Source organism: Macaca thibetana, chromosome 6 (genome assembly GCF_024542745.1).
Source record: "Macaca thibetana thibetana isolate TM-01 chromosome 6, ASM2454274v1, whole genome shotgun sequence".
In the NCBI taxonomy this organism is placed as follows: Eukaryota; Metazoa; Chordata; class Mammalia; order Primates; family Cercopithecidae; genus Macaca; species Macaca thibetana.
In genome coordinates this window covers 2,134,047-2,155,424 of record NC_065583.1, presented here as the reverse complement: position 1 = coordinate 2,155,424, position 21,378 = coordinate 2,134,047, and the positions used below count along the sequence as shown (strand labels likewise).

General features: G+C 45.5%; 1 protein-coding gene and 1 pseudogene across 2 annotated transcripts in view; both read left to right on the top strand.

The window, feature by feature from the left end:
- Positions 1 to 21,378, top strand: part of RUFY1 (RUN and FYVE domain containing 1) — a 65,958-nt gene that overhangs the window by 15,791 nt on the left and 28,789 nt on the right. For both annotated transcript variants that reach the window (XM_050794177.1, XM_050794176.1), the window contains 5 exons: positions 1,717 to 1,840; positions 9,281 to 9,342; positions 12,128 to 12,193; positions 17,229 to 17,298; positions 20,953 to 21,054. In XM_050794177.1, coding sequence (XP_050650134.1) covers positions 1,717 to 1,840; positions 9,281 to 9,342; positions 12,128 to 12,193; positions 17,229 to 17,298; positions 20,953 to 21,054 — 424 coding nt within the window. The remainder of the gene's footprint in view (positions 1 to 1,716; positions 1,841 to 9,280; positions 9,343 to 12,127; positions 12,194 to 17,228; positions 17,299 to 20,952; positions 21,055 to 21,378) is intronic.
- On the top strand, positions 3,384 to 7,865 carry LOC126956927 (peroxiredoxin-2-like; annotated as a pseudogene).

Sequence of the window (21,378 nt, the reverse complement as noted above, 5' to 3'; positions counted from 1 at the left end):
TGGACGACAGAGGAAGATTCCATCTAAAAATAAATAATAATAGGCCGAGCGCAGTGGATCACGCCTGTAAACCCAGCACGTTGGGAAGCCGAGGTGGGCAGATCACAAGGTCAGGAGTTCAAGACCAGCCTGGCCAACATGGTGAAACTGTGTCTCTACTAAAAATACAAAAATTAGCTGGGCGTAGTGATGCATGCCTATAATCCCAGCTACTCAGGAGGCTGAGGCAGGAGAATCACGTGAACCTGGGAGGCGGAATTTGCAGTGAGCCAAGATTGCGCCATTGCACTCCAGCCTGGGTGACAGAGTGAGATTCCTCCTCAAAAAAATAATAATTAGAACATAGTTCTGTAGATCATTTTGAATTAAAATAAGTGTATCAGCCAAGCGTGGTGGCTCATGCCTGTAATCCCAGCACTTTGGGAGGCCAAGGCAGGCTGATCACTTGAGGTCAGAAGTTCAAAAACAACCTGGATAACATGGTAAAACCCCATCTCTGCTAAAAATCCGAAATTAGCTGGGCATGGTGGCATATGCCTATAATCCCAGCTACTTGGGAGGCTGAGGCAGGAGGATTGCTTGAACCCAGGAAGCAGAGGTTGCAGTGAGCCAATATCACACCACTGTACCTCCAGCCTGGGCAACAGAGCGAGACTCTGTCTCAAAATAAAAAAATAAAATAAGTATACAATATTTATGGAAATTTACGACTGGTTCATTTTTGATATTTATAACTAAGCAAACATCATTATAAAAGGAATTTTCTCTAGACTATGGTGATTTATGAGGGAGGACTCTTTCCAGAGTTAAAGCTCTCTTGTAATTGAGAAACATATTTTACAGCATAGCCTATAAAACCCAAGCTTTTCAGTGTTTTCAAGGCATGGCTCATTATTGAACTTAGCTTTACACGACAAATACTGATTTACAGTATTTCACGTACTCTGAGTACAGTTACACTGAGTAAGTTTGAGTTACAGATTTTGTTGTAATGAACTAATTCTTTTTCAATTAATTTTTTTATAATCGATACAAAATTATACATATTTGTGGGATACTGTGTGCATGTATACACTACATAATGATCAAATCAGGGTGATTACCATATTCCACACTTTACTAATGAACTAATTCTTAAGAGAAAAGTTCCTACGCACACACACAGTGGCCTGGATGCCACTGGATTTGGTACCTGAGCAAGTCATTGCTGACCAGAGCAGTATCAGGCAGGGGCTGGACCCCCCCTCGCAAATGGTCACGATGACTGGTCAACAAGGAAGTAAAGCAGCACATGTTCCTCCGTGGGACACAAGAAGGAGGAGTGTTATGCTTGGATGTGGGATCCCATTTCCTATTTATATGGGCATAAGTGGAGATGTAGTTCATATCAACACAGACGAGGAGCCAGTGGAGACACAGGAGGGGAGAGTGACAGGAGTCAAGAGGAGATGAGGAGAACCGGGGTCCAGGGTCTGCATGGAGCAGTTTACTTTAGACAGGAGGACGGGCGAGCCCATTCTAAGCCACAGGAAGAGAAGAGAGGACGGGAGAAAAAGCAGCCGTTGAAGCAGTGAAGGGAAATGAAAGGGAGGGAGGAAATCCACAGCAGTATCTTCTGGCTCCAGGGCACAGTTGAAAAGGCAGTTCAGGGTGGGGAAGGAGTGGGGATGGTGAAGCTGTTTCTGAGCATCCCGCTGTCCTGTCCATCTCTTGTAGCGAGTTCTATGAGCCTGAGGCTTTAATGATGGAGGAAGAAGGGATGGTGATTGTCGGTCTGCTGGTGGGACTCAATGTTCTCGATGCCAATCTCTGCTTAAAAGGAGAAGACTTGGATTCTCAGGTAAAATGGAATTTTGGCTTTAGACAGAACACTTTCATTAGCCCAGGGACTTTATGTAGGATCTGCAGGCAGGTACTGAACCCAAAGAAGGGCAGATGGCAAAGAGCCCGCTGGTAGAGGACCAGCCAGGGGCAGGTGGGGAAGCAGTGGGGAAGGTCTCGGAAGGGTGAAGAAGTTGCATAGCCAGAGGTACACTTGGAAAGCTTGGCAGGTGTGGCAACAGGCAGACAGCTCTCCGTGGCTGAAGCAGAGGATGCTCCATGGCTGAGGTGGAAGTGGAGGCTAGGCCTGGTTGTGAGGCCATGGGTGCTGTGCTGAAGGGTGTAGCTGGAGCGCAGTGGCGCGATCTCAGCTCACTGCAAGCTCCACCTCCCGGGTTGGCGCCATTCTCCTGCTTCAGCCTCACAAGTAGCTGGGACTACAGGCGCCCGCCACCACACCTGACTAATTTATTTTGTTTTTTTTTTGTTGTTGTTGTTGTTTGTTTTGTTTGGTTTTTTTTAGTAGAGATGGCATTTCACCGTGTTAGCCAGGATGGTCTCAATCTCCTGACCTTGTGATCCGCCCACCTCGGCCTCCCAAAGTGCTGGGATTACAGGTGTGAGCCACTGCGCCCGGCCTGAAGGGTGTAGCTTTTATCCCCCTTTATCCTGAGCTTTGGGAAGCTGTTGGAGGTTTTTAAGAAGTACACTGAAATGATCATGCCTGGGTTTGAGAAAGCTCAATCTAGCAGCCACTCAGGTTATGAGTTAGAAGTGGCCAGGAATAGATGCAGCAAAAGACTTGAGGTCGGGCGCGGTGGCTCACACCTGTAATCCCAGCACTTTTGGGAGGCCAAGGCGGTTGGATGACGAGGTCAGGAGATCGAGACCATCCTGGCTAATCCGGTGAAACCCTGTCTCTACTAAAAAATACAAAAAACTAGCCGGGCGTGGTGGCGGGCACCTGTATTCCTGGCTACTCGGGAGGCTGAGGCAGGAGAATGGCGTGAACCCTGGAGGTGGAGCTTGCAGTGAGCCGAGATCACACCACTGCACTCTAGCCTGGGCGACAGAGCAAGACTCTCTCAAAAAAAAAGCCTTGAGTCTAGTCTAGAAGTCCCGCAAGGCTGGATGGGGAGTAGGAAGATCGAGTCAGGAGAGATTCGGGAAGTCAGGTTGATAAAATGGCACTAATGAGAGTAACCAGTAAGGTGTGGAGTGCTCGGTGGGAAGGACAGCCCTCTTATGGGCTTTCTTCCTGCATGGGAGCTGGTAACCAGAGCCAGGGCCTAAACTCCTGGTGGCAGGGACCGTAAATGTGTGAGGGGGAATAGGCACCCTAACCCATTCCTCACTTCCACCCCCTCTTCAGGGCATCTGCAGCTGTGGCTGGGCCACTGCCAAGAAAAAAAGATTATTTTACACTGTCTGGCAAAATTCCCAGCCTTTTTCCTGTGTTGTGTTTGATGAACCTAAAGATTCCCTGATCCCTCCATGTGCAGGTCAATGTTTTTTTGTAACCTCTCCTCCCTTTAAAAAAAAAAGTTTGATTGTCTTTGCATGTTGAAAAATATCTTTTTTTGAATTCAGAGAAGTAGTTTTGAAAAGACACTAAACGTCACACATATTCTCATTACTCTGAGACAGATAATCTAGGGTTACGTTGTGGTGTACATCCTTCCAGCACATGAATAAAGGTGTGTGCATGCATGTGTGTGTGTATATGTTTGTGTATTTTAGAGTGAGATGTTTGGAGGGTTTCTTTTTTTGTGAAACCAAACTATGATTATTTTAAGCACATCATTTTGTAATTTTTAAAAATGTAACAATATGTTCTACACAGTTCTCAATAACAAGAGATATAAACCATTTTAAATGACTATGTAGTGTTTCATTTTTTAATGTACCATTATGTAACCAGTACCTTATTAATTTAGATCGTTTCCATATTGTGACAGTATTATTGCTGGGCACATGGCTCACGCCTGTAATTCCAACGCTTCGGGAGGCCAAGGTAGGAGGATCACTGGAGCCCAGGAATTTGAGACCAGCCCAGACAACATAGTGAGACCTTGTCTCTACTAAAAATAAAAAAAATTAGCCAGGCATGGTGGTGTGCTGCCTGTCATCCCAGCTACTCTGGAGACTGAGGCAGGAGGATTGCTTGAGCCTGGGAGATCAAGGCTGCAGTGAGCTATAATCATGCCACTACAATGCACTCCAGTCTGGGCAACAGAGCCAGACTCGGTCTGGGAAAAAAAAAAAAAAAAAACACCGATATTATAGACATCCTTAAAGTTCTCTGTACTCTTGTCCATATATTTCCTTAGCATAAATTTGGGGTGGTTGTGTCAAAGTATACAGCCTACATTTTGCTAGATAATGTAAAACCAGCCCAGAAAGGTCTTCATTATATACACCCACCAGCAGCGTGGGAGAACCCATTTCCTCCTGACACTGGATGTGGTAAACATTCTTGGTCTTTTTCAGTCTCATGGACAAAACAACTCATCATCTCGAATTTACAAGTATTTTTGTGTTTTATTTGCCATTGGGGGTTTAGCATTTGTGATCATCTTTTCATACTTGGTCCATTTTTGAGTTTTCTTTCTCTGCTTCTTTATTAACGACTAAGCACATTGACCTTTCTTCAGAATTATTTGTTATAATTATTTTTTTCTGGTTTCTCAGGGGTGGTGTGCCCTGTACATTTTTTATTTTTAATTTTTGGCAACCAGATTTAGCAGGTGTTTCCTTTATACCTTCTAAGGTATTGTGCTGTGAAGGTCCTTCCCTATCTAAAGATTACCCTAACTTTTAAAATCAAATGTGGGGCGCCGGAACGCGGGTCCACGCGTGTGTTTGTCCGTCTGTCCAGCCTTTACCCCCACAGCTTTCAGTCATGGCCTCCGGTCAGTCGCAGCTCGGAGAGCCAGCCCCTGACTTCAAGGCCACTGCCCTGGTGGATGGCGCCTTCCAGGAGGTGAAGCTGTGGGCTACGAAGGGAAGTACGTCGTCCTCTTTTTGTACCCTCTGGACTTCACTTTTCTATGGCCCACAGAGAACATCGCTTTCAGTGACCTTGCCGAGGATTTCCACAAGCTGGGCTGCGAAGTGCTGGGTGTCTCGGTGGACTGAGTTCACCCACCTGAGTTGGATCAACAGCCCCCAGAAGTAGGGAGCCCTGGGCCCCCACGCATCTCCCACCTGCTGACATGATGGGAAGCTTGTCTGAGGATTACGGTGTGCTGAAAACCCATGAGGGTGTTCCTACCCTGCCTCTTCATCATCGATGGCAAGGGTGACCTTTGCCAGATAACTGCTACTGATTTGCCTGTGGGGTGCTCCATGGATGAGGCTCTGCGGCGGGTCCCGGCCTTCCAGTACGTGATCGAACACGGGGAAGTTTGTCCCACTGGCTGGAAGCCTGGTGGCAACAGTTAAGCCCAATGTGGATGACAGGGAATACTTCCTCAGTATTCCTTGAATGCTGGAACTAGGCTGGCCAATGGATAGTGAGCTTGTACTCCTACCTGGGTACCCTGTGCTGACCCAGAAAAGGCCAGACCTGCCCCTCCAGTCTCCACAGTCTGGGACCCTGGAGGGCTAGGCCAAGGCCTTCTGCTTCCACCTGGGTAATTTTTTACACACTTTATGTGTAAAAAATATGTAAATTTTACACATTTTTGCCATTTGTTTTGGCATAGTGTGAAGTAGGAATCTAAATTTCTTTTATAAATAGTTAACCAGTTTTCGCAATATCATCATGTAATGTATTTTTTCTACTAATTTGAAATTCCACTTTTATCATGTGTGAAATATCCATAATATGCATTCGTTTATTTCTGGACTCTTCTGTTGGAAATCTGAATCTCTGTTCCTATGCCAGTGGCACATTATTTTAATGACTGGAGCCACATAGTATATTCTAGACTCTGGTAGTTAAGTACCTGCCTACTCTACTGTAGTTTTGTTTCAAATATTTCTGGGCCATCCATTCTGCCAGATGAACTTGAACATTTTGTCAAATTCCAGAATAAAAACTCCATTGAGATTTTAATTAATTAATAGACACGGTGAGCATTCTAGTCTAGTGCTATCTTGAATGACAGTGCCTATAGTGTGTTACCATAACGTATACATGTTTGCTGCCGATGTCTGAGGGATGCTATGTCTCACGTTTAGAGAGTGGTATTCCACTCCAGTTTACTTTGTGTTTTGTTGTTGTTGTTTTGTTTTTTCTTTTCTTCGAGATGGAGTCTCACTCTGTTGCCCAGGTTGGAGTGCAATGGCGTAATCTCCACTCACTGCAACCTCTGCCTCCCGCGTTCAAGTGATTCTCCTGCCTCAGCCTCCCGAGTAGCTGGGATTACAGGCGCCTGTCAACACGCCCAGCTAATTTTTCATATTTTTAGTAGAGATGGAGTTTCACTGTGTTGGCCAGGCTGGTCTTGAACTCCTGACCTCGTGATCTGCCCACTTCAGCCTCCCAAAGTGCTGGGATTACAGGTATGAGCCACCGTGCCCAGCCTACTTTGTGTTTTTGTTGGAGATGAATGTTGAATGTGGTCAAATACTTTTTTTGGATCTATCAACATGTCATACCTGTTTTTAACCCATAAGTATAATTGAATTAATCCATAGGTTTCTTATTGAATACTATCCCTGAATTTCTAAAATAATCCCTACTTGATCATTGTAAACCCCTGAATTTCATATGTTTACTGTTTGGAATTTTTGTGTCTCTGCTTGTAAGTGAAACTTCTGAATTTTCTATACTGCCTTTGCCACCTTTCGGTGTCAGAATTATATTAGTCTCATAAACTAGAAGGCTGGGTGCAGTGGCTCACACCTATAATCCCAGCACTTTGGGAGGCTGAAGTGGGCAGATCACAAGGTCAGGAGGTCGAGACCACCCTGACCAACATGGTGAAACCCCATCTCTACCAAAGATACAAAAATTAGCTGGGCATGGTGGTGTGTACCTGTAATCCCGGCTACCCAGGAGGCTGAGGCAGAAGAATTGCTGGAACCTGGGAGGCAGAGGCTGCAGTGAGCTGAGATCGCGCCATTGCGCTCCACTCTGGGCAACAGAGCAAAACTCCGTCTCAAAAAAAAAAAAAAAAAAAAAAAACATAAAACTAAAATAAACCTGAAAATAGCCTTCCTTTTCTTGTTTTCTACCACAGTTGATTAGATCAGGAATTATTTTTTCTGTGCAGGCTTGCTAGAACTTACTGGTGTGAGCACTTCACCCTTATGCCTTTTTTGGTCTTTGTTCTTTGATCACTTTAACTTTTAGCATAGTTTTGATCAATTTATGGGTTTCCTAAGTCTTCAATTTTTAAAGTCATTTATAATTTTTTAGAAACCATTTCATTCAGATCTATTAAGCTAGAGTTGTATGAAAGTATTCTCTTACAGCTTTTGAAAAATCTCACTGTTCTCATTTATAATGTGTATTCTAAATATTGATCACACTTAGTAGAAATTTGTCTACTTGGTTGAACTTTGACAAACCAGCTCTCTTATTTATCAATTCTACTTTGGGAGTAGGGCTTTATTTGGTTTCTAATCTATTAATTTTTGCTTTGGGTATTAATTCTCATCTTTCTGTTGGTTTTTTTCCGGCTGCATTTTTTTATTTATTTTTTATTATAAAAGAAATACTTGCTTGTTGAAAAAAGTTAGGCAATGCCAAAGTACATAATGTGAAAAGAGATGTTGAACCTCCTCATCCAATCCCCCGTCCCAGCCCCAGTTCTTCTCCCTTTCCCACAGGTAATGGTAAAGATTCTGGGGGAAATTTTTCTAGAAGCTTTTCTACTTTTTCTATACATTTATGTTCACACAGGTTTTGTTTTAAATTAAATCTTTTCTGATCTTCTATTACTGTGTAACAAGTCAGCAACAGCACTTCAGCCGTCACAATCGCTGTATCTTCCACAGTTGGGGGTGGACTGGGTTCAGCTGGTTGGTTCTTGTTCGAGAGCGCATGTGATTACAGTCAGCGGGTGGCTGGGGCTGGAATCACCTGAAGGCTCTCGCTCTCTCCCGCGTCTGTCTGCTGTGCTGAGACCAAGGAGCTGGGGGCTGGAATGGCAGGGGTTTCTTGGACATCTCTCTGTGTACATGGTCTGCAGCATTGTGGCTTCAGGGAAGTCAAGACTTTTTACATGAAAGCTCAGAACTTCAAACGCGTATGCCTCAAGAAAGAGCTGGGTGGAAGCTGTATTGCCCTTTTTAACCTACCTGCAGAAGTCACACGGCATCATTTCTACTGCATTTTACTCATCAAGACAGGCACTAAGACGTCCCAGAGTGGAAGGTTGGAAATATAGATTCCTTTTGGTAGGTGTGTCAGAGGTTGCAGACATGTGTTAGAACCATTACATATAGCCTTGGTTGCAACATAAGTAGGATTGTTATAATGAGACTGTATATATTATTCTGTGACTTGAAATTGTATCCTGTAGTTTGTTGGGGTTTTTTTGTTGGTTGGTTGGTTGGTGGGTTGGTTTTTTAAGACCCTGTCTCTCTGTCACCCAGGCTGGAGTGCAGTGGCGTGATCTCAGCTCACTGTAGCCTCAACCTCCTGGGCTCAAGCAATCCTCTCACCTCAGCCTCCCAAGTAGCTGGGACTACAGGCATGTACCACTGCACCCAGCTAACTTTTGTATTTTTGTGGACACAGGGTCTCACTGTGTTGCCCAGGCTGGTCTTGAACTCCTTAGTCCAAGCCATCCACCCGCCTCAGACTCCCAAAGTGCTGGGATTACAGGCATGAGCCACTGGGCCCAGCTTTTCTATATTACTGCAAACGTATCGACTGCATTCTTTGTTACAGTTGCATAGGTTCTGTGATATGGCTGTAACATGATTGATTTCAACTTTATTGATGAACATTTAGGGTGCACCCAATTTTCCTGTATTTCACATAAGAATGACCTCACTTATTCATTTTCAAGTGCTTTATTTATTGGCAAAGCCATTGATGTTTAGATGTGTAAGGGGTCTTGGTTCTCCCTTGTACCTAAGGGGTGGAGAATTTTCCTGAAATACTGATTAGACCATTTTACCAAGATCTGGGGGAAGACTCAGAAATGTCAGTTAAGGTCACCAGTTTAGAGATCCACATCTTTTTAAATTATAATTACTTTGTACACAAATAATTTTGTTGATCTTTGTAAACAATGTGATTATTGAATAAACAGAAAACTAGGTCGTGAAATTTCAGAATAGTCTCTGAAATCTGATACTTAGTCAGTTTTTCTTCTAGAAGGTGGTAGGGTTAGGTTTTTTTGGTTTGTTCAATTGATTGCCACTACATAGAGCTGGTTGACGTAACTAAATGTTCCTAGGAAAGAGGTAAGAATGCAAATACCCTGAATTTCAAAGGTTGTAAGGTTTATGAAAAATAGGACATTTTATTTAAACTTGTGCATTTTATTTTGTTTAGGTTGGAGTAATAGATTTTTCCCTCTACCTTAAGGATGTGCAGGATCTTGATGGTGGGAAGGAGTAAGTACTGCATTGTACGTCACTTTTTTTTTTTTTTTTTTTTTTTTTTTTTTTTGAGACGGAGTCTGGCTCTGTCGCCCAGGCTAGAGTCCAGTGGCACGATCTCGGCTCAGCGCAACCTCTGCCTCCGGGGTTCAAGCGATTCTCCTGCCTCAGCCTCCTGAGTAGCTGGGACTACAGGTGCGTGCCACCACGCCCGGCTAATTTTTGTATTTTTAGTAGAGACGGGGTTTCACCATATTGGCCAGGCTGGTCTCGAACTCCTGACCTCGTGATCTGCCCACCTCGGCCTCCCAAAGTGCTGGGATTACAGGCATAAGCCACCGCGCCCAGCTACATCACATTTTTAATAAAATTCTGGCAAAGGCAGGTCTTCCGGCCTAGGCGAGCGCCAGGTCTCCAGACGGAAATTGCCGAAGACTAGCGGAGGCCCCGAAGCCAGGAATGGTGGGGCAGGAGGGGAGGGTGGGGGTGGGGAACTTCGGCCGAAGAATCCGGGTCGGACTGCGTGGTTGGGCCCAGTGGGGGTGGGGTGGGCAGGTTAGGTGTGGCCTCTCTCCACACTGGCAGTGCGGCCGGCCGAGGCGGTAGGAGCGCTGGGGTTGGAGGTGCGCACCCTGGGTGGTGGTCCCCGCCTGCAGAACGGGTAATGAGGCTCTTCTCTGCAGGAAAAAAAAAAAAAAAAAAATTGGCAAAGAACACTTTTCTTGTTTTTGCTTTGAGATTTTAGATTTTGTTTAGTTATTTTTAAGTACAGAAGCAATGCATTATTCTCATTGTTTAAGGAATTTGGCTCTGCAGAAGAATAGAGTGTACAGGTGAAATTTCCCCATTCACAATGTCCCCTTGCCTCCATGTCAATCCCATTCTTCCCCTCAGAGGAAGACTGTTTAATGCCTTGCAGGTATTTGTTTGTTGGTCGTGTATTTTGCTTTACCATTTGTTCAGATATAAATGGGATAGTATTATATAAGTTGCCCTTGGACTTGTTCTTTAATCATAGTGTTTTAGATTTTTGTTTTGTTTTGTTTTGTTTTGTTTTGTTTGAGATGGAGTCTCGCTCTGTCACCCAGGCTGGAGTGCAGTGGTGCAATCTCGGCTCACTATAACCTCCGCCTCCCTGGTTCAAGCTATTCTTCCGCCTCGGCCTTCCGAGTAGCTGGGATTATAGGCATTCACCATCACGCCCGGCTAATTTTTTTTGTATTTTTAGTAGAGACGGGGTTTCCCCATGTTGGCCAGGCTGGTCTCGAACTCCTGGCCTCAGGTGGTCCGCCTGCCTTGGCCTCCTAAAGTGCTGGGATTACAGGTGTGAGCCACCACGCTGGGCCTAGATGTCTTTTCATGCCATTATGAAGCTCTCCTTCACCCTTGTTAACAAGGGTATTCTTTTAAAATAAGTTATCCAGGAGAAAAAATAATAATAATAACAACTATGCATAACATACTGCCATTTATATATAGATAGATAGATAGATATTTTTTTTTTTGAGACTGAGTTTCGCTCTTGTTGACCAGGCTAGAGTGTGGTGGCACGATCTTGGCTCACCGCGACCTCCACCTCCCGTGTTCAAGCGATTCTCCTGCCTCAACCTTCCTGAGTAGCTGGGATTACAGGCATGTGCCACCATGCAAGGCTAATTTTGTATTTTTAGTAAACATGGGGTTTCTCCATGTTGGTCAGGCTGGTCTCGAACTTCCGACCTCAGATGATCCGCCCGCCTCAGCCTCCCAAAGTGCTGGGATTACAGGCATGAGCCACTGCGCCTGGCCCCATTTACGTTATAATAAAAAAGCATGTATGTACGTATGTTTTACTTCCATATGTATTCATGGAACATTTCTAGAGTGGCATATCAACCTTATAGTAGTGGTTGCCTGTGGAGGCAGGCATGGGAGGGGTTTTTCACTGTAAACCCTGCGATTGCGTTTGAATATTTCACCTCGTACGTATGTTACCTGCCCTTCCATGTCTTCCCGAGGACTCTCGCGGTCTCAGTGCCTGGCAGTGCACCTTACCAAAGAATGGACCAGCAGGAACCACACTAAAGCTTCATACATCCTAAGTACAAGGGCTCACCCACTTGAAATTTAAACAAAATATATTATTTTATTTCATATTAGGCCAAATACTTCAAAGGAACAAAATATATTCCTTTTTTTTTTTTTTTTTTTGAGACAGAGTTTCGTTCTTGTTGCCCAGGCTGGAGGGCAGTGGTGCGATCTCGACTCACTACAACCTCCACCTCCCAGGTTCAAGCAGTTCTCCTGCCTCGGCCTCCCGAGTAGCTGGGACTACAGGCACATGCCACCATGCTGGCTAATTTTTTGTATTTTTAGTAGAGATGGGGTTTCACTGTGTTAGCTAGGATGGTCTCGATCTCCTGACTTCATGATCTACCCCCCTCGGCCTCCCAGCCACCGTGCCTGGACAGTTCTTTTGTTTGTAAGTCCCATGGGCTCCTTTCCTTCAGTGTAATAAGGGTTGTGTCAAAGCCATTTGCATGTGGCAGGTTGGTATTTTCACCTTGCTTGCTGATCCTGAAACCTTGGTCTGCAGGGAGCCCACTCCCCTGGCAGCCTGGCCTTGGAGACGCTGGCTACTGTGCCCCAGGCTGGCTTTGCTCTCTGTACTCTAGGACTGTGGATGTTACTAAGCTTTGGCTGTCTCTTGGTTTCTTGAAGACGTTGGTACTTCCACAAGGTGATTGGAAGGTTGGGGAACAGTTACAAAGTATTAATCATTAATAAAAAAAGTTCTCCCTTTTTATGCTCCTTTTAAAAGGCATGAAAGAATTACTGATGTCCTTGATCAAAAAAATTATGTGGAAGAACTTAACCGGCACTTGAGGTAAGACTCCTTTTTTTTCAGTGTGACAGTTACATGCGTGGTATACTGTCATTGTTTCATGGAACTTCTTTGAGTTGCCACATACTTATAAATAGCTTGTTTCCAAACCAAGACAAAAGGGTCATCATTCAGGCAACATTTATTTGTACAAACTGGAGAAGTATGATTTCTTCTTGATAAACTCTTGGGAAATCTTTATTCTCTGCTTTCTGCAGTTATATAATACAGAGAGGTAACTACATTAAACCTTGCCTCTCCACTCCTCGCCCCACAGCCACGTGGCTGGAAATGCCTTCATGGCAAGCACTGTTGCTGCTGGAATCAGCACACAGCACCCAGTGCATTAGGCCGGGAAAGAGAGTTGAAAACCACTGGGCTAGGCCCTCCAGAGCAATGTACTAGTGATCACAAGCATCTTTATCTTGATTTTTTTTTTTTTTTTTTTTTTTTTGCTGGAGCTCTGTGGATGTGTTTCATGAAACACTAATCCTTGGAGGTATCCGTGGGGAATGTGGAGAGACACGTTAGAGGGTACATTGCGCATTACAGTTCTCCACAGGGCAGCCTCTCGCCCCAAAAGCCAGGTGAAGAAGCTGGCTTGTTCCTCCCGGTGTAGTCAGGGACATACCGCTCTGGGGCTTTTTTCACTTTTCTTTTTTTCTTTTTTTGACAGGGTCTCACTCTGTTGCCCAGGCTGATCTCGGCTCACTGGAGCCTCGAATTCCCAGGCTCGGGCAATTGATTCTCCCACCTCAGCCTCCTAGGTAGCTGGGACTACAAGCGCACGCCACCCCTCCTGGCTAGTTTCTGTGTTTTTTATAGAGACAGCGCTTTGCCATGTTACCCAGACTGGTCTCACCTGGGCTCAAGCAATCCTCCCACCTCAGCCACCCAAAGTGCTAGAATTACAGGCGTGAGCCACCACACCCAGCCTGCGGCTCTTCTTAACTGTGATGTTGGCTATTTTTTGAAAGTTTTTTGATCAATTCCTAGTTTATTGAGAGTATTTATAAGAAATAGATATTGAATTTTATCAAATGCCTTTTAGTGTCCATTAAAATAATCATGGTTTTTATCCCTTAGTCTACTGATGTGATGTATTTTATTCATAGACTTCTTCATACTGGACCATTCCTGTGTCACAGGGATAAACACCACTTGATCATATGTGGTGTTTTTTTTTTTTTTTTTTTTTTTTTTGAGGCAGAGTCTCTCTTTGTCGCCCAGGCTGGAGTGCACTGGCGCGATCTCGGCTCACTGTAAGCTCCGCCTCCCGGGTTCACGCCATTCTCCTGCCTCAGCCTCCCAGTAGCTGGGACTACAGGAGCCGCCACCACGCCCAGCTAATTTTTTGTATTTTTAGTAGAGATGGGGTTTCACCGTGTTAGCCAGGATGGTCTCGATCTCCTGACCTCATAATCCGCCCGCCTCGGCCTCCCAAAGTGCTGGGATTGATCATATTATTTTTATTAGGATTTTTTGAGACAAGATCTTACTCTGTCACCCAGGCTGGAGTGCAGTAGTATAATCATGGCTCGCTGCAGCCTCCACCTCCCGGGGCTCAGGTGATTTGCCCACCTCAACCTCCCAAGTAGCAGGAACCATAGGCATGCACCACTACACCTGGCTGATTTTTTGTATTTTTTGTAGAGACAGGGTCTCACTTTGTTGCCCAAGGTGGTCTCAAACTCTTGGCCTCAAGCGATCCTCCCTGGTTAGCCTCCCAACTGCTGGGTTATAGGCATGAGCCACCTTGCCCAGCCAGGATATAGTTTTAATAATTCAATTATCCTTTTCATATGTAACCTGGCTGGGTGCGGTGGCTTACACCTGTAATCCCAACACTTTGGGAGGCCGAGACCAACATGGAGAAACCCCATCTCTACTAAAAATACAAAATTAGGCAGGCGTGGTAGCACACGCCTGTAATCCTAGTTACTCAGGAGGCTGAGGCAGGAGAATCACTTGAACCCAGGAGACGGAGGTTGCGGTGAGCTGAGACTGCACCATTGCATTCAGCCTAGGCAACAAGAGCGAAACTCCATCTCAAATAAAAAAAAAAATGTAACCTGACTTGCTGGGAATTTCATAGTTTTCTTTCTCTGCCCTCATGTCAGGGGTATATAGTGTTGCAAAATGAATTAGTGAGCTTTTCCTCATGCCTGTGAACAGCTGGCTTCTAGATCATGGGCATTATTTGTCCCTTGCGAATATGAAGCAGCCAGGCGATTGTAATCCCAGCACTTTGGGAGGCCAAGGCAGGCGAATCACCTGGGGTCAGGAGTTCAAGATCAACCTGGCCAACATGGTGGCCATCTCTACTAAAAATACAAAAATTAGCCAGGCATGGTGGTGGGCACCAGTAGTCCCAGCTACTCGAGGCTGAGGCAGGAGAATCACTTGAACCTGGGAGGCAGAGGTTGTAGTGAGCCGAGATTGCACCACTGCACTCCATCCTGGGTGACAGAGTGAGACTCCATCTCAAAAAAAAAAAAGAATTTATGAAGCTCAAAGCGTTTTTGAGGCAATATATTGCTAGCTTTTCAGTTTTTACTTAGTTGTTAGTTCATCAAAAAAATATATAAATATATAAAATATATTTTTTAAAAAATTATATATATATATATATAAAATTTTTTTTTAGATGGAGTCTCGCTCTATCACCCAGGCTGGAGTGCAGTGGCACGATCTCGGCTCACTGCAAGCTCCGCCTCCCGGGTTCACGCCATTCTCCTGCCTCAGCCTCCCGAGTAGCTGGGACTCAGGCACCTGATACCACACTCAGCTAATTTTTTGTATTTTTAGTAGAGATGGGCTTTCACCGTGTTTGTCAGGATGGTCTAGATCTCTTGACCTCGTGATCCGCCCACCTCAGCTTCCCAAAGTGCTGGGATTACAGGTGTGAGCCACCGTGCCCAGCCGGTCATTTATATTTTTAAGAAAAATATAAAATTTGGGGGTATTTTCTGAATTATCAAGTTGGCACAGAATTGACAATTGTATACTCTTAAAACTTTTCACTCCCTCTGTATCTTTTGGTTTTTTTCCCTTTTTCATTTTGTGTCTTTGTATTTTTATATTTGCCCCCTGGTTCCTAAGCCTTGGTTCATCAGCCTTGCCAAGTTTATTTCTTTGTGCCCCACTCACTGGCAACAGGGACTGGTGTTTGGCAGCATGGCCTGTTGCCCAGAAGTGCAGGCTCGAGAGCCAGATTCCCTGGGTTCAGAAGCCAGCACCCCTTTGTAGATATGTGAACTTGAGTGATTTCTTTTATATAAAATTATGGCTGCCTTGTCTGTAAGATAGGCTGACAATAGGATCTACCTCATTGAATTGTGGGGAAGATTAAATGAGTTGATGCATTTAAAGTGCTTAGAGGCCAGGTGTGGAAGCTCACACCTGTAATCTCAGCAGGTTGGGAGGCTGGGGCGGGAGGAAGATCACCTGAGCCCAGGAGTTCAAGATCAGCCTGGGCAACATAGTGAAACCCCACCTCTACAAAAAAAAAAAAATACAAACATTAGCTGGGCCTGGTGGCAAGGTGAGAGGCCAAGGTGGGAGGATCATGAGCCTTGGAGGTCGAGGCTGCAGTGAGCCACGATCACACCACTGCACTCCAGCCTGGGCAACAGAGCAAGACCCTGTTTCAAAAACAAAGAACAAAAAAAAGTAGTACATATTATTAAAGAGTATTTTTTAAATGGGGAAGGTGTAAAAGGGATTTAAAAACACGTTGGGGCCGGGTGCGGTGGCTCACGCCTGTGATCCCTGCACTTTGGGAGGCCAAGGCGGGTGGATCACGAGGTCAGGAGATCGAGACCATCCTGCCTAACACGGTGAAACCCCGTCTCTAGTGAAAACACAAAAAATTAGCCGGGCGTGGTGGTGGGTGCCTGTAGTCCCAACTACTCAGGAGGCTGAGGAAGGAGAATGGCATGAACCCGGGAGGCGGAGCTTGCAGTGAGCAGAGATCACACCACTGCACTCCAGCCTGGGCGACAGAGCGAGACTCTCTCAAAAAAAACAAAAAACAAAACAAATAAACAAAAATAACACCTTGGATCCTTCTACCCAAAAACACTAATACCATGTTAATGAATTTTACTTTAGGTATATGAATGCCAACATATTTTGGTTTCTATCACCTTTTGTGTTGGGAGAAAAAAATTCTCTTTCCAGATGACTAAAAGAAAAAATAGGCTGGTCACAGTGGTTCATGCCTGTAATCCCAGCACTTTCGAAGGCCAAGGTGTGCAGCCTCACCTGAGGTTAGGAGTTCGAGACTAGCCTGGCCAACATGGTGAAACCTCGTCTCTACTAAAAATACAAAAAAATTAGCCGGGTGCAGTGGCACACACCTGTAGTCTAGGCTATTCGGGACGCTGAGGCTGGAGAATCGCTTGAACCCGGGAGGCAGAGGTTGCAGTGAGCCAAGATCATTCCACTGCACCCTATCCTGGGTGACAGAGTGAGACTTCGCCTCAAAAAAAAAAGATTAAATTTTTCTTTTTTTCTTTTTTCTTTTTTTTTTTTTTTTTTTTTTTTTTGAGACAGTCTCGCTCTGTCACCCAGGCTGGGGTGCAGTGGTGAAATCTCAGCTCACTGCAAGCTCCGCCTCCCGGGTTCACGCCATTCTCCTGCCTCAGCCTCCCAAGTAGCTGGGACTACAGGTGCCCGCCACCACGCCCGGCTAATTTTTTTGTATTTTTAGTAGAGACGGGGTTTCACCGTGTTAGCCAGGATGGTCTCGATCTCCTGACCTCGTGATCCACCCGTCTTGGCCTCCCAAAGTGCTGGGATTACAGGCGTGAGTCAGCGCGCCCAGCCAAGAAAGATTAAATTTTAGGGATAAAACTTATTGAAAAGTATGTCGCAAATGTATATTTAGAATTCTCATCTTCTCTGAGTTAATTGGAAACCCTTTGCTTTTCCATTTCATACAGGAAATCTAGGAATCTCTCTTAACTGTTTCCAGTTTGAGAAAACAGTCAGCTTTTATAAGTTTATGTTTACCTAATATTGTTATTTTCTACAGCTGCACAGTTGGGGATCTTCAAACCAAGATAGATGGCTTGGAAAAGACTAATTCAAAGCTTCAAGAAGAGGTTTGTAAGTTTTATTGAAATTTTTAGACAAAACAGAATGGCCCAAGGTTAGAGAAATGGTCTAGTCGGTCTGTGGAAGCAGAGCTTCTTGCTGGTAGGAAGGGGCTTGCTGACCTCCAGTTGCCCCACGTAGGACAGGGGAATGTCTGTGTTCTGCCCTGTCCGAGGCTCCCGGTGAGACACTGCAGCTGATCACAAGCCAGTTCTAAGTGACTTAGATTTTATCACCTCAAAGTCATCCCATAGAAGGAAATTGCTCTTTGGAAAAGCCCAGCTTCTGTGGCGGAAGAGCCGTGTCTTCCTCTTCTTCTTCCCTTCCTGTGATGCCGTGTGCCTCCCTGCTGCCCCAGAAAGCACAGACTCTGTCATAAGGAATAAGTGTCCTCGCCCACCCCTTCTGCTTTGGCCTCAGGAGCATGCAACCAGCCTCCCCACAGTGCGGTCTTTCTCTGCTTTCTCACTAGGAAGAGAGAATGAAAGGACAGGACAAAGGAGGGCTGAGCCGAGGAAGAGAGCTTGCTGCCAGCTGCCCGGCAGTCTGCTTGGTGGACACATCTTGTCTCCTGTTAGCAGGAGGGGGGTGCTCAGCCCTTCTGAGGCTCCCCACAGGTAGCAGTGTCCGGCTGCCCAGGCCTCCCACCTAGAAGGACGAGGGCTCTGAGAGGGGCTTGAGAAGGAACGCCTCCACGGCATGGAGGTGGGTTACAGCAGAAAGGAGAGCCTCAGAGCCCACCTCTGTAACGAGGGACCCCGTGTAAGGCTCCCTAAAGCCGACTGCTCCCTCCTGAGGCGCCAGCCCTGAAAGCCTTTCAGGAAAGGAGCTCAGATTGGTGTGAGGAGAAGGAAATTCGAGACAGCGTCTTAGATGGGGGTGTCATGGGGGAAACTTCATGGAACTTAGGATTGGAGGCTGCACAGTCATCTTGGTAGGCAGGCCTTCGAGCCTCAGGCTAGGTAGGTCGGTTGTTGAGCTCAGTTTTCTCACCCCAAGTTAGGTAATAATACGTACTTTACAGTACTGTTGCAAAGATTAAGACTAATATCTTGTAATGTGCTTAGGGCAACGCTTGCCACGTGGGAACTCGAGTTGTTTGATTTTAGGACAAGCAGATTCACTACTTCTCAGTCAAGGTGGCGTGCTTTGGTGAAGGTCCGATTCAGCTTTTGAAACCAAACAGAGTTATGTGGGGTTTTCCGCTTTTCAGACAGGGTCTCACCCTGTCACCCAGGCCGGAGTGCAGTGGTGCAGTCATCGCTTACTGCAACCTCAGACTCCTGGGCTCAAGAGACCCTCCTGCCTCAACCTCCCAGTAGCTGGCACTACAGGTGCACACCACCAACACCCGGCTCATTTTTTAACTTTTTGTAGAGACAGGATCTCACTTTGTTGCCGAGGCTGGTCTCAAACTCCTAGGCTAAAGTGACCCCCCACCTTGGCCTCCCAAAGTGCTGGGATTACAGACGTAAGTCGCTGAGCCCAGCTTCGGTTATGTTTTCTTTTTTTTCTTTTTTTTTTCTCCTTTTTTGAGACAGAGTCTTGCTCTGTTGCCCAGGCTGGAGTACAGTAGTGACGTGATCTCTGCTCACTGCAAGCTCTGCCTCCCGGGTTCACGTTATTCTGCCTCAGCCTCCTGAGTAGCTGGGATTACAGACGCCCGCCACCACATTCAGCTAATTTTTTTTTTTTTTTTTTTTTTTTTTGTATTTTTATTAGAGACGGTGTTTTACCGTGTTAGCCAGGATGGTCTCAATCTCCTGACCTTGTGATCTGCCTGCCTCGGCCTCCCAAAGTGCTGGGATTACAGGCGTGAGCCACCGCGCCCGGCCAGGTTATGTTTTCTTTAAAGGCAAATGATTGTAATAGAAAATGTGCTTCAGCCAGGTGTGGTGGCTCATGCCTGTAAATCCCAGCTCTTTGGGAGGCCAAGGTAGAAGACTTGCTTGAGCCCAGGAGTTTGAGATCAGCCTGGGCAACGTGGCAACACTCTGTCTCTACAAAAAATTTAAAAATTAGCTGTGGTGACACACACCTCTACTCCCAGCTACTCGGGAGGCTGAGGTGAGAGGATCCCTTGAGCCTAGGAGTTAGAGGCTGCAGTGAGACAGAGTAACACCCTGTCTCAATTACAAAACAAAGAAATGTGCTTAGTGAAAAGCATCGCCCTCTTCAGGGTGTGCTCTCTGCATCTCCAGAGAGTAGAATGGGAATTAGCTTATGGTTTTTGCCTGCTTCTTCCCTTTGAGCAACTAACACGCCCTTTGAAGCCTTGATGTTTGTTTTTTTGGGCACAGCAGTTATGTGTAGAAACCCCAGGCTGGGTTCTGAGTCTAAGTGGAGAGTAATTCTCAGGAGTTTTAGACACTGTTGACAGAGAAGGTGAGGAGTTAGTGCTTCGAGTCCCTCCACTAGCGAATGATGCCGAAAGCCAGCCAAGCACCAAGGACGGAGATCTTGCTTCTTTCTCCCCAGCTGCACCTTCCTCTCTGCAAGCTGTGTGATGAGGCTGGAATGAGGAGGGGCTGGTTTCTGTGTTTACTCATCTGCCTTGCCTCTTGAGACAGCCTCTCCTTAGGCAGGTCCCTGACAGCATCCTGCTTCTCTATGCTTTTCCCTCAGCCGTGAGAAGTCCTTCCAGGGGAAGAAGAGGTCCTCTCGGGCATATCTCCAATGATTTGTTTTTTATTCCTCCCTGCAAATTCTTTAATCCTCCCTCTAGTGATTGAAATACACTTTTACTGATCATTAGCCTGAAAAACTGGAAAGAAAGAAGAGTCAGGACAAAAGCCTGTAACCCCTTCACTAAGTGACAGCTATTCTTACCATTTTATTATTTGATATGTGTTGTTCCCATCTTTTCTTTTTTCTTTTTTGAGACAGGCTCTGGCTCTGTCCGTCACCCAGGCTGGAGTGCAGTGGCACGATCTCAGCTCACTACAACCTCTGCCTCCTGGGCTCAAGCCATCCTCCCACCTCAGCCTCCTATGTAGCTGGGATTACAGGCATGAGACATCACGCCTGGCTGATTTTTGTGTTTTTTGTAGAGATGGGGTTTCACCATGTTGCCCAGGCTGGTCTCGAACTCCTGGATTCAAGCCTCAGCCTGCCAAAGTGCTGGAATTATAGGTGTGAGCCACTGTACCCGGCCACTCCATCTTTTCTTAAGCATTTTTAACCTAGTTGATTTTTTTTTACATACAGGTGAGCATACCATATGACCTTTTTTCCCATTAGTATTATATCTTAAGTATGTTCTCAAGTGATTAAAAGCTTTTGTAAACATTTTATTGACTACATATTTGTTTTATGCTTCCGCTATGATTTAACTATTTCCCTAATAGTGAACATTCAGGCTGTTTCTAATTTTTTGTGTCTGTAAATCTTTGTCCACATTAAGCAGTATGCTATCATTTTTGTAGAGGGAGAAAATCTGGAGCGGGCAGAGATGGCTGGGGCAAGGGCGGGGGAGAGATTTTACTACATACGTTTTCATGTCTTTGGAATTTGGAACCATGTATTATTGCCTGTTGAAAACAAGGAAATAAAATATCAAACCTGTGAACATTGTCAACTGTGAAGATGCCAAATTAATGTTTTAAATTTGAACAATAAGATGAATTTTGATGTTAAGAACTGTAAAAATTTTCCTTAATCAGCTTTCAGCTGCAACAGACCGAATTTGTTCACTTCAAGAAGAACAGCAACAGTTAAGAGAACAAAATGAATTAATTCGAGAGAGAAGTGAAAAGAGTGTAGAGGTGAGAAATTGACCTTACAGCTGGGCAGCGTGTTCCTTCCTCAGACACACCCGTTGTCAATCTCAAGCTCATAGCTTAAGAACAAGCCCGTCTTCAGAATGCAAAGGTGCCTTGCTTGATGTCAGAAAGTGCCTCTCACGACCTTCCCTGCCCACATCCCTCTAAGACCACCTGGATCACTTGGATGGGGACTCCCTGCCTGGCCTGTGGGCCTTTGCATGCCAAAGTTCCTACTCGTTCTTCAGCATCCACTCACCTGCCATGTCCTCCATGATGTCATCCTGGGGGCCGTGGGCGGGCATGGGCCATCCTCCCTCATTCCCG